This window comes from Hippopotamus amphibius, chromosome 3, assembly GCF_030028045.1.
Source record: "Hippopotamus amphibius kiboko isolate mHipAmp2 chromosome 3, mHipAmp2.hap2, whole genome shotgun sequence".
NCBI classification, from domain to species: Eukaryota; Metazoa; Chordata; class Mammalia; order Artiodactyla; family Hippopotamidae; genus Hippopotamus; species Hippopotamus amphibius.
Genome location: NC_080188.1, coordinates 25703927 through 25722826, shown reverse-complemented (window position 1 = coordinate 25722826; position 18900 = coordinate 25703927). Strand labels below are relative to the sequence as shown.

At 38.5% G+C, this 18900-nt stretch overlaps 1 protein-coding gene across 1 annotated transcript; it reads left to right on the top strand.

Moving 5' to 3' along the window:
* Positions 1 to 722: 722 nt before the first annotated feature.
* On the top strand, positions 723 to 13516 carry COMMD8 (COMM domain containing 8). Its single transcript, XM_057728441.1, has 5 exons — positions 723 to 831; positions 5279 to 5434; positions 8900 to 9052; positions 11069 to 11224; positions 12588 to 13516. Exons 1-5 carry the CDS (start codon positions 766 to 768, stop codon positions 12606 to 12608), a joined length of 552 nt encoding a protein of 183 aa, XP_057584424.1. The 5' UTR covers positions 723 to 765; the 3' UTR covers positions 12609 to 13516.
* Positions 13517 to 18900: the final 5384 nt, after the last annotated feature.

Here is an 18900-nt window from a genome sequence, read left to right as displayed (position 1 = left end):
TAAAATTTTGGTGCTGTTTAGTTAAGGTAGTTAACCTACTCTGACCAATGCAGAAATTGGTATGAGGAGTGGGAGGTACTGTAACATAACCTAAAATATGTGGTTGGCTGAGTGGATGGCGGCAGGCCAAAAAGCTAGGATTCATATTACGCAGGGCCTGCGACAATTTGGAAGGCAGAATCTGCGCCTAGACTGTAGTTCTAGGCAATGGGATTGGAAAACAGATTATCATCATATATTGGTTGTTATTGGTTGCATTTAGCAAGATGTTGAAAGAAGGGGATGAGTTCAGGTAAGATTTGGCTAATTTTCAAGCCAAACTTAAAGGGACTAGATGGAAACAATTTATCACTTGAAATAAAATCATTTTAAAATAAAACTTTGAATAGAAAATTCAGAAAAACTAAAAGGGAAGCAAAGTCACCTGTAATCCCCGAAATGAAAGCTAACCATAACTCTTAAGTGTGCCAAGTTTAATAAACCTGAATAAAAGCTGCCAACCGCTTTGAGAGATTTGCGAACGCGCCTTCAGAGTAATACCACAAGGATGTTTAACCAATGTTTCACTGTCTCAACAGACAGCGGATTTCCCCTAGTTACCAAGAAACCAAGCCCTCCCTCTCTGCGCACGCGCACAAGCGCCCCAGCGTCTCCAGGCCCGCCCCGCCCACCCCCACCGGCGGGGGAGAGTCACGTGGGCGAGCCGCGGCACCCAAGGAGACGCCGGGACTGCTCATGTGACCCAGCCCCTAGCTGCTCAGAGGGATGGAGCCGGAAGAAGGGACGCCCTTGTGGCGGCTGCAGAAGCTTCCTGCAGAGCTGGGCCTGCAGGTGAGGAGGGCGCCGGGGGCGGTTGTGCGGGGCCGGGCTCCGGGACGGTCTGGCGTGCGGGCAGGTCCCACTCGGACGTCTTTGCGGGGCTCGCGCCGGCTGCCCAAGGATGGGAGGAGGAAAGGGGGTGATTTCGGGTGCCCCGCCCCCTGCGTCCCCAGGAGATCTGAGAGGCCGAGGCCTGGGGCACTACCTCTGCGCCCCGGCTTCGAGTGGCCCCTCCGGGGGCTTTGTACGCAGATGCCTGCCGGGCCGCGCCCGCTCCCGAATGGGGACCGCCTGTCCACTCCCGCGAGCGGCCGGGACCAGGTGACCCTGGTTGGGGGGGCGGAGTCGCCACACAGTCTTTGAAAACTTAGAAACTGGAGGAGGTGGTTTGCAGGCTCTCGTGTATGTTTAAGTCATTCACTCATTCATTCATTCAGCATAAACCTCCCCAACGCTCCTTATGTACCAGGCACCCTGCTAGGTGCTGGGGATGCTTTGGTGACCTAGAGAGGCATACAATACCCCCCCTGAGGGCGACAGAAAAAAAATTATAAATGCTACCGAAAACTGAGAGACTTACTTTAGGTAGGGTGGTCCAAGGTTGACGTTACTCAAGAGGTGACGTATAGCTTGGCACCTCCAGTCTAAGAAGGAACCTGATTTATGAGAGTCAGGAAAAAGCGGCCTTATTCGTTTGTTCAGCCAACTTTGCACTGAAGTCTGCTTTGTGCTGAATGCCTTGATGGGATGAGGTAAAATGGTGAATGAGACAGCCTGTATCCTGGTGGACCTTGTCATCTAATAAGGAAACCAGACTATTATCCATCAGTGAGTTTGTGGGAGGGATAGCAACTAGATTTGAAGGGGCAAGGGAAGGTTTTCCAGAGCAGCTGCCTAGATTTCTAGGCTGGGTCCTAAAGGATAAGTAGGAAGCAGACTGGGTGGAGGGGAGAGAGTGTTTCAGGCCCGGGCATAGCAGCTACAAAGGCTAGAAGAAAGCCAGCCCTAGGGAGCTTTCGGGCCCTGCTGTAGTTTTAGGGGCTGAAGTTCAAAGTGAGAAGCAGAGAAGGGAGACTAAGTCTAGACAGGTGAGCAGGAGCCTCTGTGTACCGTGCACCTGTGTTCAGCCTTAATCTCCAGGGCACTGGCAGCTTCAAGTATTGTTTTTGGCTGCAGCACATTTTTAGTTTGAAAGGTGAGAGAAATGTGGAGACAGGAAGTACATATAGTGAAATTTTGACTGTGAACTCTGAAAGGAAGAAAACCCAGTGTTTGCTGTAAGAGGAAAATCTGAGAAGTGTTTTTTCTCCCTTGAACTTTCAAGTTAAAAAACGCCTTAGTGCCCCAAGTATTAGACCCGAAGGAAATTTGCCAACCCCTGAAAAAAGGCAATATATATGGAAAACTGAGTTTCAGCAGGAGGTCTAGGAGCTGTGGTCCTTTGCCTTCTGACTTCAGGAGTACTGACCAACACTTTGTATTGCAATTAAAACTCCCACCTTTTCTATCCCCCAACAATTCAGGCCTGATTCAGTCTTTCTTGAACACAACTTAAGTGGTCCTCGTGCCACGGGTCTCCCTTATTCTGAACTCCTTTAGGGTAGATACTTTGTTTATATATTCCCAGTTCTTTAGAGTTACCGCTGGCCCAAGGTGGGTTCTTAATCAGTGTTTGCTGAAGGAAGGAATCAACTAATGTTTACTAAACTCAACTTTATCATTGGGCCTGACATCTGGATCCCAGGCTGTGGTGGCCTGGCTTTCAGTGTCCATGATACGCAGCTTTGAATAAGTTCCAAATCTGTTCCATTTACAGTAGGTGAAGGTTTGCAGAGGGGGCTTAGCCTGCTAATGTGATAGAGGAGCACGTGGTAGGCAGCTTTTGTAAGTCCCAAATCTCTGCCTTCGTTTTTTCTCTGTTCCATTTACAATGGGGATAGTGTGGGGGAGATAAAAGGGAATAAACTTACCTATCCTACTAGGGTCAAGAAAAACCATCTTAACTCTTTTCTCTGATTTTACAAATGAGGAAACTAAAATGTCAGTAGAGGGTTTGGGTAACTTACCCAGAGTTGTCAAACCATTGTAATAAGTGGCAGAGTAGAAGCAGATGCCCAGATCTATTAACTTTGAGTATTGTATTGGCTTTCTGCTCCTGTCTTCATTCTACCTGCGTACTTAGATAAGTCCCAAAACCTTTACTGCCAGGTATGTAGATGACTCCTGAATCTCTGGATCCAAAAATCTCTTCCCTGAGTGTCAGGCTTCTGCTTAGACATACCAACAGGGATCTCACATTCAGCATGTCCTTGGCTGAGCTCCTCATCTTTCTCCCTGACTTATTCCTTCTTTGGCTGTAGCCTCATTTTTGGCTTGTGACACAGCCACTTGCTGAATCATTCAGCCTGAACTTCTGAGTATCATCCTTGGTCCTCCTTTTCACATCTTCTTTACCTCCCTGCTGCCTCCAGTGTGAGTATCCTCAACAGTTTACTCCCCCGCCCCTATCTCTTGCTGTTAATGGAAGATGGAGACCTTTGGACTCACCTCTTTCCCTTTTCTCTCCTTACATCTCCTGTCCTATTGGCAGATCTATGAAAACATAATACAAATATGTGAATAGGTTGCTTCCCTACTGAATACAGATGGAAGCCCAGGCTCTTTTGCATTGTATACAAGGCCCTTTGTGATTTGGCCTCTACCACCTCTCCAGCTTTGTATGCTGTCATCTCCCAAATTGTGCCATGTGATTTTACACTTTTATCCTATGCATATGCAGCTGGTTGCGACCAGAGACGCCCTTCTTCTGTTTGGCCAACTACTCATCCTTTTACGATGTACTTTCCCCTCCTTGTTCTCTGCTCTTTGTACCTTCTATAAACTTGTATTATAACTTCTATCATTCCTAAATTGCATTTATTTATTGATATATTAGTTTTCTTTAATGGCCTGAGGCTCTGATACAGTAGGACCTTATCTTATTTATCCCCAGTTTCCTCATTTGTAAAATGGGGATAATAGCAAGGCTTACTTTACAGGTTATAGTGAAGATCAGCACAGTGCTTAGTACATAATTAGGGCTCTATAAATGGTAGCTATTATAGTTATGTTTCTTTGTAGTTACGCTAACGTGTTTAATAACTGGAACGAAGTGCTCATTACATATTTGTGAATTAATTTAAAAAAACTATATTCCAAAAAGATAGCACTCTTATTTTTCAGTTTGAGTTCTGAGTTTTGCTTTAGCATGGGGGACAAGTTTGAGATAAGGTGAAATACAGGTAGGGAACTTTGAATGAATTTCAAATTGAAAATGTTGGTTAATTTATGGTAAATAAAAATTCTGTTCACATAGTGCATTAGACATCACTTGAAAGTAGGGTCACCAGTTGCTCATCTCTGTTCCAACATGTGTGTGGTGTTACAGAGGAGGAGTTATTGCTTAAAATGGACTGGAATATGATGCAGGAGAAAAGAGCTAGAAGCTTCACTGCTTAACTGCATTTCAGTTCATGGGTTCAAATACTCTTCTTACAAGGCTCACATATCCCTTGAGAAGGAAAAGCATATTCATCATTCGCCCTGAATAGTGCTGGTGTAGTAGGTACTCAGTTAATATATGTTAAAGGCCTGGAACATAGTACCAGTAGCAGGAGTAGTGATGGTGATAACCGTGAGGAGGAGGAGAACAGTGGCAAGCAGTGTGTGATGCCAGGCGTGTGCCCAGGGATCTGCATGTATTCTTCAGTCCTTACAACAGCATTAAGGGGGTAGATGATATCCTCATTTTGCACATGAGGGAACAGGCAGAGAATGTTTAAATAACTTGGCAAAGCTAGTATGTAGTGGAAATAGGATTCAGACTAGCCAGTTTTGTTCCAAAATCCACCGTCTTAATCACTGTGTTCAGTTGTATATGTGTTAGGATTTCCATTGCTGGCATTAAGGTAGAGTAGAGAGAAAGGAAGGTAAAAAAGAGAAAGGAAGGCACCGAGGGCTTTTTGGGAGTGGACCAAAGGAAGTAAGTGTGGATGTTGTGGAAAATGGAGAGAAGAGGTATGTAGATCTACAGTTAAAAGACTTTGATCTAAGAGTTATACCTTGTTTTTTGGTTATTGGTATAAATAAGATGTGAGGGACTCCCAAGGAGAAACTTTTACACTCACTGTCTTCCTTTCAGGAACATTGGAGAAACAACAGTGTATCTGTAAAATTATCTTAGCTTCTAAAGGCGGACAAAAGTACAGAAAGTCTGTTTTGTGTGTGTGTTGTGTGTGTGTGTGTGTGAAGCTCTAACTTTTAATTAATAAAATAATGTTAAAGATAGTTGCTTTTCAACTTTAGCTGCTCCTGCAGATAACATGAACTTCTCCCCACAACACTTATTTGCTACAAAGAAGATAAATCAGTTTTCTAATTTTACTTATAATTACATTTATTTCTCTTTTTTTCTCTCTAGCTTCTTCACAAAATAATTGATGGCATTTGTGGCCAAACTTATCCTCTCTACCAGGATTATCACAGTGTTTGGGATTCAACAGAATGGATGCATGTTCTAGAAGACATTACCAACTTTTTCAAAACTGTAGTTGGTAAAAATTTATCCGATGAAGAGGTAACTTCACTCCAAATTTATATACCTTATGATAAATAATAAATGATTTGTGTTCAGATTGTTTTTAAGTTGGTCTTTAGGGCACTATGTAAAACAAGGGCCATCATTATTAAGTGTATAAGAGATAACAATAAAACATCATAATTGTAAGTGGAAATTCTGTGAAAGTTCTGGATTTTTGTAGTTTTCTTTTTGGTTTGTTTGTATTTTTTAAAATTGTGAAACATTTAAATGGTATGGAAGAATACTGACAGTTATATAACTGACACCTGTATTCCCATTACCACAATGAAACAGTTGTTGAAATTTTACTTTATGTATTTCAAGTTTGTGTGTGTTTTAGAGACAAGGCATTACATATACGTAAATATCACCCTCCTCCTAGAGATTACCACTTGTGAAGTTGTGTGCATGTTTTGTATTCTATATTGGGTGAATGTTTGCATCTTTAAGCAACATATACAATTATTTGAGCTGTTTAAATGTGTAACTTGTAAGCTGTAAGGTTTGTATCCATTTGTAATTTTTTCTGCAACATTGTTTTAGGTTTACCAATGTTGGTAAATGTAGATCTGGTTTATGTTTTTTAACCTCTCGTGTTTGATGATATGAATTAGTAGGACTTATTTTTCTGTCTCCTTACTGATGAACAGTTGAGTTGGGTCATTGCCTCTTTCATTATTATGAATTGTGCTGCTACAAACATTTTGTATGTGTCTTTTTGGACACACATGGGCCAGCTTTTCTAGGATAAACATCTTGAAGTGAAATTGCAGGGTCATGGGGTGTCCTTCCATTGAATTGCTTTTGTATTGTACCTTTGTCAAAAGTCATTTGGGCATGTTTGTGTAGGTTGCCCACTTGGAAAAAAATGGAGTTATGTATGTTTGTCATTTTGATTTGGATGTTACTCTGAATATGAGTTCTCGGGTATATATATATTTTAAATATATTTTATGTTACTTGCCTTTTGAGTCTTTTAATAGTGTCTTTTGGTGAATAGAAGTTCTGAATTTTTATTGAGTCCAATTTGTCAGTATTTCTTTTGATGATTAGTGATATTAATGATGTGTTTAAGAAATATTTGTGCCAGTCATGAAGATGTTTTTGTAGAAGTTTGATTGCTTTAGCTCTTACATTTACGTCACTGATACATTTTGAATTAGTATTTGTGTACGCACTAGGGATCAACTTTAAATTTTTCCATATGATATCCACTTGACCTAGTACCCTTTATTGAAATAACCATCCTTGCCCCATAGAATTGCTGTTCAGCCTTTCTTGGAAATCAGGTGACCATATTTGTATGGTCCTGTCTCTGAACTCTTTCTCTTTCATTAGTCTGTTTGTCTGTATTCACCCATACTGTGGTGTCTTAATTACTGTAGAATTAAAGCTACACTACATTGTTTTGATATCTGGTAGTAGAAGACTTTCAACCTTGTGTTTCTTTAAGATTGCTTTGGTTACTCTAGATCCTCTGTATTTTCAGGTAATTTTAAAATCAGCTTGTCAATTTTAACCAAAAAAACCTGCTGGAATTTTGATTGGGAGTATTAGCTTGGGCTGCCACAAGAAAATACCTTATTTTGGCAGGGGTGAAGAAGAGAGCAAACTCTGGTGTTTCTTATGAGGGCACTAGTCCCATCATGAGGGTCCCACCCTCATGACCTTAGCTAAACCTGATTACCTCTCAAAGGCCCCATTTCTAGGTATCACCTTGAAGGTCAGAGTTTTAACATGAATTTTGAGGGGACAATAAGTCCATAGCATGGGATTGCACTGAATCTCTAGACTACTTTGGAGAATTGACGTCTTAACAGTATTGAGCCTTCTGATCTATAAACATGGTATAACCTTCCATTTATTTAGATTAGCTTCACTTTCTCTCTAATATTTTGTAGTTTTCAGTGTAGGGGTCTTGCAAATATTTTGTTGGATTTTATTTCTAAGTAATTGATGTTTCTGATGTTCTTTAATTTTGTTCTCCAATAGCACGTGGCTAGTATGTGGAAACAAAGTTGATTTTTATATACTTACTCTGTGTCCAACAATCTTTCTAAATTTATTTACAGTATATAATGGTTTATAATTTTTTTTTGGATTTTTTTTTTGTATACAATCATTTTTTTTCAATTTTAATACCTTTTATTTCTTTTTTTCCCATTATTTGCATTGGCTAATGCCTTCAGGACAGTTTTGGAAAAAAAAACCAAACCAACCAGTACCTTGTTCCTGACCTTATGGAGAATGCATGTGTTCACTCTTTCACAATTTAGTGTGTTAGCTGTATGATTTTATAGGTATCCATGACTTCCTACAGTTATTACTTAGCTGAGAATTTCTGTCATTAATAGGTATTGAATTTTATCAAATGCTTTTTTCCTGAATTTATTATCTCAGCTTTATTTTGTTAATGTGATGCCTTGCATTGATTTTTGAATGTTAAACTAACCTTACATTGCCAAAATAAACCCAACTTGGTCATGACATATTATCTTCTTTTAATGTATCTTTTGATTTGATTTGCCAATATTTTGTTTAGGATTTTTTCGTCTATATTTGAGTAATATTGGCCCATAATTTTTTTTTCCTATTATGTTTTTGTCAGAATATAAAGTTTTATTCTGGTCTCATGGAATGAATTAGGAAACAGTTTTTATTTTATTTCTTTTGCCACTTAGTACTGTGTTATCATGCTACTTAATTTTCAAATATTTGGATTTTCTATCAGTTATGATTTAATTACACAGTGGCTCAAAAATATAAATAGTATGATTCCAGTGCTTTGAAATCCATGAGATGGCTCAGCATATGGCTCATTTTCAGGAATGTTCCATATACGTTTGAAGATAGTATGTATTCTGCAATTGTAGGGTGTAGTGTTCTATGTGCAGTTAGGTTAAGTAGAAAGTGTTTTTCAGTGCTATAATTTTACTGATTTTTCTTGCCTCTTTCTATCAGTTTCTGAGAGGTGTGTTAACATCTCTAAGTATGAAAGTTTATGTACCCACTTCTCTTCTTCTGCCAAGTGTTGGTGCTTTAGATATTTTGAAGCTATGTTATTAGATGCACACAAATTTTTGATTGTTATGTATTTCTGTTGAACCACCCCTTTGCTCTATTTGTTTTAAGTCTTCTTGCCTTAAAGTCTATGTTGTCTGATATATTAATATAGGTATACCAGCTTCAGTGGTTTCCAAATGTATTCACTCTCATGCTGCTTCATCAGTCAGCCCTTTTCCTTTACTTCCTGTTTTGCAAAAATTTGTTGAAACCTCTTGTTTACTGGTTATGCATCCTCATCTTATTCTTTTTATAGTTATAGAATTATTTCTTTTTTTTTTCTTCATTTATTGGTACTACCATTTTAAAGGATATGTGAAAGGAGAGTGTAACTCTTGTTTGTTTTAAACGGAAAGGCCCTTTCACTTATTTTCTGACCATTTAGTTTTATTTTCATAGGCGTCTCAGCAGTTGAATCAGTTGAATTCATCTCATCAAGAAGCTATCATGAAATGCTTGAGAAGTAGGAAAGATCAAATCAAGCAGGCTCTCTTGGAAGAAATAGTTGATATTTCCTCTGCACGGCTACAGGATTTTGATTGGCAGTTAAAGGTGAGACTGTATTTATTTATAGGTGTTTTTGCTTTTTATTTCATTTTCTGAATAGATTTATTTTTTGTAATATTATATATCTAAAATTTCTGTATTTTTGAGAATACATTTTCCTAAAAATGTATCAAAGGTAATGAGAATTGCATTTTTTGTGTTAACTTGGGCATCAGTCAGTGCACTGCAGACATCTAAACCATGTCTAATAACATTACAATTATAATAAATTGAATTAACTACAGCTTTAATTCCTTAAAGGACTAAAAATCACGTGAATGAAGAAATAGATATGTGCTCTGTGGCTTTGGGGGATAGGACAAAGGCTAAAGTATATAGCTTGCAATGATGTAGGTTTCAATTCAACCTAAGAAATAATTTAACCACTATGAGTATCTTAAAATTATTTTAACCTCTTTTTTTGAGTTAGCACACTCCTCCTCATTGCTGGTACTCAAGCATAGGCTGAGAAAGCACTTATTGGAAATACTGAGGAGAATTATTGATGAGGTGGACAACCTGAAGGTGATACTTTCAAACCTCAGATATTATGAGTCCTGTATTTTGGAGGGAGAACGGAGGAGATATGTGAAGGTTTGTTTGGTCCTACAGTGTATGTACCACAAAGCCGATCCTTTGAGGTTGTTTGTCAGGTAAGGAGTCCTTTACCATTGCCCAAGTAAGGTTTTGCAAGTGGTCGCATTCCAGAATTCAGTTATTGCAGGATTACTGGTTCAGATGCTAGGAAAACTGAGTTTGTCTTTGCCATCTGCCAGTGAAGTGATGATGCTTGTTTCAAAAAGCTTTAGTATCATAAGCATTGGATTCTTCCATTTCCTCTGGGATACTCTCTTTAGACAGAAAGTAGAAGAGGTAAAAGTGTCAAATGTGGTTGAGTGGCTCTCATCAAAGATGGTATCTTTTTTTTTTTCCCATTTATTTATTTATTGGCTGCATTGGATCTTTGTTGCTGCACACGGGCTTTCTCTAGTTGCAGAGAGCAGGGGCTACTCTTCATTGTGGTATGCAGGCTTTTCATTGCAGTGGCTTCTCTTGTTGTGGAGCACAGGCTCTAGGCGTCTAGGTGGGCTTCAGTAGTTGCGGCACACGGGCTCAATAGTTGTGGCTCACGGGCTCTAGAGCAAAGGCTCAGTAGTTGTGGCGCACGGGCTTAGTTGCTCCACAGCATGTGGGATCTTCCTGGAGCAAGGATCGAACCCGTGTCCCCTGCATTGGCAGGCAGATTCTCAACCACTGTGCCGCCTAGGAAGTCCCAGAGATGGGATCTTGATAACAGTTATCAATACTTTAGCAGAGAGTTAGCTGCTTATTATTTAAGCATCTTAATTTCTGAGATTTACCAGTTTTTTTTTTAATATTTATTTATTTATTTATTTATTTATTGGTTGCATTGGGTCTTTATTGCTGCATGTGGGCTTTCTGTAGTTGTGGCACGTGGGCTCGATAATTGTGGCTTGTGGGCTCTAGAGCGTAGGCTCAGTGGTTGTGGCACACAGGCTTAGTTGCTCTGCGGCATGTGGGATCTTCCTGGGCCAGGGATTGAACCCATGTCCCCTCATTGGCAGGCAGATTCTTAACCACTGTGCCACCAGCGAAGTCCCTACCAGTGTTTTTAGTTTTATCTTTGTACGGGACTTTCATCCTCTTGGTGTCGTCACACTTCTTTAAGAATTCTCTGTTTCTTGATGCATTGGACCCGTTCAGTAGTTCCTAGCCATAACTCCACTCTAGATTTCTGCTTCTACCACAAATTCCAGACTGGTTGTCTTTTTCCCCCAAACTTCTTTCTATCTTTTACCAACTCTCCTTCTTTCTCTAGTCTTCAGACATATGCTGGTTTGGCATGGGTTTAATTTCTTTTATTCCTTTCACATTTCCCTGTACTTCATAGCAAACAGGAGTACTCTTTTTGTTTAATGTGTTGTTTGTAAGCTCTGATGCGTGTTTAATATATTCCTTTTTAAACTACTTATTAAGTACTATTTTTCTCATTTTAAACAGCTTGCACTTTCTAGTGACAAGATTGCTACACTGCAAATGCCACTTTTAAACCTTCATCTAGATGTAAGAGAAAATGGTGAAGTCAAGCCGTATTCTGTTGAAATGAGTAAAGAAGAGCTGCAGAATCTAATAAATTCCTTGGAAGCAGCTAATAAGGTATGTGGTTTTGTGTGTGTGTGTGTGTGTGTGTGTGTTTGACTGCATTGGGTCTTCGTTGCTGTGCCTGGGCTTTATCTAGTTGTGAGCTGGGGCTACTTTTAGTTGCAGTGCGCTGGCTTCTCATTGCAGTGGCTTCTCTTGTTGCAGAGCATTAGGCTCTAGGCATGTGGGCTTCAGTGATTGTGGTGTGTGGGCACAGTAGTTGTGGCACACAGGCTTAGTTGCTCCACAGCATGTGGGATCGAACCTGTGTCCGCTGCATTGGCAGGTGGATTCTTAACCACTGTGCCACCAGGGAAGTCCCAGGTATGTGTTTTAATTTTGTTGTATGGTTCAAAATGTTTAAGTTTTGATTGATACCATTAGAGCATTGTAAGAAAAACTAGTCATTTACGTTTATTATTTCTTTTGTTCCTGATATTTTACGTCAGGCACGGAAGATACTTTGTTGATATGTTCTACATCTCTAGTTTTAGATATTACATTAATTATAAATTTAATTTACTTTAATAGACCACAATTTATCAAGTAGTTACTTTTTAAAGAATAACAGCTAGATTTGTTTTGCTCCAGTGCTGATTAATGATAAATATTTTTTTTAACTTGGAGCTGTGAAATTAGTTGATTTTGAAGACATTTAATGATTAAAAATAGTTATGGTCTTGAAGAACAGATTGTCTTATCTTAACTGGACAAATGGTAGAAAATTGCTCTAAGAATGGGAGACAAAACATGGTTTGTAGTTAGTATGACAAAATCAGCTTGAGACAGAATAGAACTAACGAAGGACCAAAAGCTTTACATGTACAAAGGAATGGCTAAATAACAGTAACAATTCTGAGTGTTTAATGAAAAAAAAATAATATTTAAACAGTAGAAACTGCTGCTGTGAGAAAGACATAAAAATAATTACCTACATTATGTATGTTCCTTCCCCTGTTACTGAGCACCGTCTCTAGTGACCGTGTCTCAAGGATTCAAGTCAGTTATTCTTACCAGCCTCTCTTGCCACTAACCCGTCTTCTTGGCTCCATCTTTTTGAAATTCCGGTATACTTCATCTTCCCTCCATACTCTGCCGTCACTTGGCCATCATGGTGCCTTTATGACTGGTCCACATGCCCAGTAACAAACTGGCAGCCTGGCTTGCCTTTCGATGGGGCTACATGTCTGAAGGGGTGTGTGGCAGGGCCTGGTATAAATGTTCAGTGAGTCTGAGCCGTGGATCCTGGCAGAGCTGTCTTCTGTGCATTGCACTTGCTGTCACTTCTCCAGACCCTTCTTCAGAGATTTCAAAGCATCTCATTCAGCAGATACTGGCATAACCTGATTCCCGCCCTTCCCTCCCTTTCTGTTTTAAGGTGGTCCTGCAGTTGAAATAACTGGAAATGATGAATATACCAACCTTATCAGATTCCGTTGCTACAACTGATACGGCAGAGTGAATACCATGTGTTCAGAAAACCTGCGCTATATTCTTATGGCTCGCTGAGAAAGCAGCAGGGTTAAGATTACAAAGACAACAATTTATCAGCTTCCCAAAAGGACAGGAAATTATATGGTTGACAAGAAGTGCATAAAAACATGAAAGATGAAAAGGCTGTAATAGCAATTTATATTTTCATAATGACTGTTTTGCTTCATTTAGTATATATTTGAGAAATCTTTATAGATATACAGTTTTATTGAAAACTAAATATAGGCTCTAAAGTAATGTAAACATACAAGCACAAATATACTTGAATATTGCTTAAAGAACTGTGTGAATAGCAAGGATGTTTATTATGGATATATATGGTTAGTTTGTGATATTTTTAAAAAAATAACTTTTAAAGAATGTATAAGCTGCATCTGTAACTCAGGAGATTCCATGTTTTTCTCATATTTCAAAGGGAAGGTTATAAAATGTAAAATTTCTTAGAGAAACGCTCCAGATATGAAAAAACACTAAATCTTTGTGAACAATTTTGAGTTTTGAATTCTAGAAACTAAATTCTCATATTAGAACATAGATTAAAAATGAAAACACTGCAACTTCCGTTTTTCTGTGTCTGATCAGGAGAGTATGCTCTGATAAAAAGAATACGTGTCATTGTGTAGTGTGTACATTACTATTCAAATGTCAGTTAAAACTATATATAGACCATATTTGTTGTAAACTCTTAATTTGTTATAAACACTTAATGAACTTTTGAATGTTAACAACTTCATTGGAAAACAAACCATTTTTAATTTCAGTTACCTTCAAAAACAAGCATTTGAGCAAATAAAAAATATTATTTTATTTTTATATATTGCTTTACTTCAAATGACTTTCTACATAACGCAGTAACACATCATTGGTACCTGCTTTCTGCAAGATTTATAACTCATTAGAGCATCAGACTATTATTCGAGGTGTCCAGAGCATTCCCCATTATCCTCATCATACAGATGAGAGTGGCTTAGCCAAGTTAATAAACGTGAGTGTGATCTGGACGGTGCTACTCAAAATGTGTCTGTAGACTAATGCCACTCTATGAACTGTTTGTTACAGTTTGGTGATTAGATGCAGAGCTTGTGCCAGAATGTTCATCAATATACTGCTTTCTTCATTGAGAAATTTTACCTAGGGAAAAAAAAAACAAAACAGCTGACTAACGGTGTGTTTAGGGAGGTAGTTGATTTATGTTCCTATGCAAATTCCTTATGTTGTGGTGATTCGTAGGCAAGCACTTTCAGTAATACTGATCTAGGGTCCTTCAGAATTTAAACCCTCCCCTCTTCCTTTGAGTAGGAAAAAACCTTACTCTATTTAGTCCTTTTCTCACTACATTATCACTACATTAGCATATTTAAATGCTGATATATAAATATAAACTGCAAATATTTAAAGTGGGCAGTTTGATCAGTTTTGACATCTACATACCCATGAAAGCATCACCTCAATCAAGATGGTGAACAACCAATCACTCCTGAAAGTGTCCTCCTATTCCTTTGTAATCCTCCCGTGCCCTTCCCCCCGAGAGAACCACTGATCTGCTTCCTGCCATTATAGATTAGTTCACATTTTCCAGAGTTTAATATAAATGGAATCATACAGTATGTCCTTTTCTTGTATGATCTGGCTTCTTTCAGTATTATTTTAAGTTCATCCATGGTACTGACTATATCAGTAGTTCATTCCTTTTTATTGTCAAGGAGTATTCTGTTGTAAAATTCCACCATCTGTTCACCTGTTAATGGATGTTTTGGTTGTTTACAATTTTTGGCTGTTATAAAACAGAATGCTATGAACATTCTTGTATGTGTCTTTGTATGGACATATGCTTTCTTTTGAAAGTGAATACTTAGGAGTGAAATGGCTGGATCATGTGGTAGGTGTATGTTTTTCTTTTCAAGAAACTGCCAAATTGTATTCCAAAGTGATTTTTACCATTTTACATTCCATATCACAGTCCATGAGAGTTCCACCTCCACCTCCTTGCTAATACTTGGTATGGTCAATTTTTCTAATTTCAGCTGTTCTTAGGTGTGTTGTGGTATTTCATTGTTGTTTTAATAATATTCTTTCCCTAGTGACTAATGATGTTGAGTATCTTTGCATGTGCTTATTTACTGTCTGTATATCTTTGGTGAAGTGTCTGTTCAGATCTGTTGCCCATTTTAAAATTGGATTGTTTTCTTATGTTTGAATTTGGGAAATTCTTTATATAGCTTGGATACAGGTCTTTATCACATATATGCCTTGAAAGTATTTAAGTATTCTCTTCTAATCTGTGACGTATCTTTTTTTGTAAATAGTTTAATTTTTTAGGACAGTTTTGGATATACAGAAAAATCAAGCAGATAGCACAGAGATCTCATATACCCCATATCCAGTTTGCACTATTATTAACATCTTGTATTAGTATGGTACATTTGTTATAATTGATGAACTAATATCAATATATTATTATTAACTAAATTCCATAGTTTATTCAGATTTCCTAAGTTTTTACCTAATGTCCTTTTTCTGTTCCAGGATTCCATTTCCTGTTTGTCATGTCTCCTTAGGCTTCTCTTGCTGTGATAATTTCCCAAACTTTCCTTGTTTTTGATGACCTTGACAGTTTGAGGACTGTGGGTGAGATATTTTGTAGGATGCCCCTCTATTGGAATTTAATAATTTTCTCCTGTGTACACTGGGTTTATAGGTTTTGGGGAGAAAGATCACAGAGGTAAGGTGCCATTTACATCGCATCATTTCAAGGGTGCATACTCTTAACAGTATTTATGACTTGACATTGACTTTGATCACCTGGCTGAGGTAGCATTTGTCAAGTCTTTTCACTGTAAAATGATTCTTTATTTCTCCTTCCATACTGCCCTCTTTGGAAGGAAGCCACTACCTGTAGCCCAGACTTAAGGCATTAGGCTCCCCCTCCTGGAGGTCAGAATATTTACATAACTTTTGGAATTCTCCCACATAGATTTGTCTCTTCTCTCCTATTTATTAATTAATCATTTGCTTATATAGTATGGACTCATGCATATTTATTTTATACTTTGGGTTATAATCCAGTATTATTTTATTACTTGAATTGTTCCAGCTTTGGCTGTTTGGAGCTCTTCTCTTGCCTCCTTTGTCCTTTTGACGTACCCCTGTCGGTGGAGGTGTGTTTCATTTATTTATTTTATATTATCTCCTTAACTTTCCGGCAATACAAGATGCTCCACCCTCATCTTGTCAATTTCCTGCCCAGTCCTAGAATCAACCATTTCTCCAAGAAGCCTTGGTTCAGTTTATTGAAGAATGGTATTAGAAACCAAGCTAGGTGTGCTCATGTTGTTTCTTTTGGGCCCTCTCAGCTGACGGAACAACGAAATACATGCGTGTAAAGTAACCTGTGTATATATACATATCTATAGATATTTATTTATATAATCATCTGTATATTAAGTTGCATGTGAGTTCATCCTGATGTCTCCAACTCTGATTCATGACCACAGGGATCATTCTAGCCTACTACCCTCCCTTACCTGTGAATTCACATTCCAGCCGTGAGAAACCTGAATCCCACCATCCACCATCCATTTAATTGTTCAATTTCAAAATATATATAGCAGTATCCAAATTGTTCATCTGTACTGCTGTGGGGGGGGGGGGGGAATTTTTTTTCCCCAGAAGGATTTATTCCTTTTGCCTTTAGTCCTACAGACTCCACTTATTTCCAAGTTACTTGGGTCAGTACCTTTCCTCCCCACTCCCTTCATGAGGTTGCTTCATACGTTTGTGATACGGTTAGATTCTTTGCCATAATCTGTCTTCCTTGCTGAGATCCCCCAACTTGTTAAATTTAAATTTGCACACATTAAGGTGTACTCTTTGTGTGGAACAGTTCTGAGTTTTGACAGATGCCTAACGTCATGTTGTTGGGGGAGGTCATCAAGAGGATGTGACCACCTGTTGACCTGCAAGCTGGACCCTGGCGATAGGAGGTGCCTCGCCCCCTCCCCTGTCCTTGGAATGTGCCTTCCTCTTGTTTTTTGCACTTCCAGAAGCTGCCCCCAAGAATCCTGCCCAGAGATGATAATGTGGTATTGAGACTATCTGGACTGTATGTGACTGAACCTAGTTAAGACTTCCATGTAAACTTTTAAGGTTTGGGTGGGTTGGTGCAGAGATCTTGGAAGTTGCCTTGCTTGTTAAAGCCACCACCTGCCAATCTGGTATGGTTCACCTCTTTCTTTGTTCTCTGCTTGCCCTGCGTGGATGGGGGCTGATTTTGGATTACACTTGGGAAACTTCTAAGATTGTGAACTAACACATGTACTGACTCGACAGAATAGTTCAACACCCTAAAAATCCCCTATGCTTTACCTATTCATCCCTCTCCATCTTCCTCTGAACCCCAGACAACTGGTGATTTTTCTTAATGTCTTTATAGCTTTGCCTTTTCCCGAATGTCATATAATTGAAATCATATAGTGTGTAGTCTTTTCAGACTGGCTTCTTTCTCTTAGCAGTGTGCTTTTTTTCAGTTCTTTGCCTTGATGATGCATTTCTGTTTTCTTTCTGAATAATAATTCATTGTATAGATGTACCACCATTTATATTCACCTTTTGAAGGAAGTTGGTTTTTTCCATTTTGGGGGCAATTATGAAGAAAGCCCAGGCAGGTTTTTATGTGGATGTAAGTTTTCAGACTAACTGAATAATACCTAGGAATGTGATTGCTGGATTGTTTTGCACGACTATGTTTAATGTTGTAAGAAACTGTCAAACTTTTTCAAAGTGGCTGTACCACTTTGCATGTCTTTCTTTTTTTTTTTAAAGTGGGGCAAAAAAACATGAAATCTACTCTCTTAAATGTTTAAGTCTGCAGTACAGTATTGTTAACTTTATATACGTTGTTGTGCAGCATTGAAATGCAGCATTGAAACTCCGCATGAACAACTCCTCCATATCTCCCCCTCTTCCAGTCCCCGGCAACCCCCATTCTGCTTTCTGCTTCAAGAATTTGGCTACTTTCAATACTTCATAAGTGGAATCACGTAGCTTTTGTCCTTCTGTAGCTAGCATATTCCATATGCTTACCATAATGTCCTCAGGATTTCCTTCTTTTTTTTTGGTAAAGGCTGAATAATATTCCATTCTATGTATATACCACTTTTTTTTTTTTTAATCCATGAACCAATGGACATTTAAGTTGTTTTCACTTCTTGGCATTTGTGACTAATGCTGCAGTGAGCACAGGAGTGCAAATATTTCCTCGAGAGCCTGGTTCCAATTATTTGCGCAAATACCTTGACGTGGGATTGGTGAATCACATGGTAGTTCTATTTTTAATTTTTTGAGAAATCTCCATACTGTTTTCCATTTTCCATTCCCGCCAACAGTGCACAACGGTTCCAATTTCTCCATATCCTTGGCTGGTACTAAGGACAGCACAGATACACAAACACCTACCTTACGCTCGCTTCTTATTATCTGTAATCCCTGTAGCAAATCCTAAACATGCCACATATATATTTCTTACTTTCTAATTTAAATAAAACTGGATGGCCATCTCTTTCTCCCATTTTGTAACATAGTCTTCTGGAGATAGTAGCCACATGTAGGATGTCTAAACCCCTGGTAGCTCTGTAGGCCAAGGCTCTGATGATAAAGTACAGATTCCCAGCTATATTGCTGGGAGGATGTTACAGCCATCTCTAGCCTGGAATTTAGACTCTTATTGAAAAGCTGTTCTACTGATCACCAATTAATAGAGAAATGAGCTTCACACCTTTCGTCTGTTCATTATTTTATTGTCAACATATTATCTGTGAAGGGAGAGCATGAGTTCGGAGTTTGGAAGTCTTCAAATTAGGAAAGACTGACAAATAGGCCAACTCTACTATTCATATTTACAGTGGAGATTTTTAAAAGAAATATGACATAATGCACCTCACAAATGGATGCTATTAAAGTCCGTTTTAGGCATCATTTTTAAATACAAGGAAACTTCATTTCTTCTTTTTTTATTCCCTAATATATAAACACTCCATATGTTCAAATGTTTGTAAGGCATGTTATCTTAAAGAACATATATATAAAAAAAAATCAAAGTGGTACAGAAATAAGCTCCTGGAAAAGTGCTGGTATTTTTCCAATTGTTGGATAATACTGCAAAGAATTTCTTCCAAATAAAGGGATTTTGTTTTGTATTA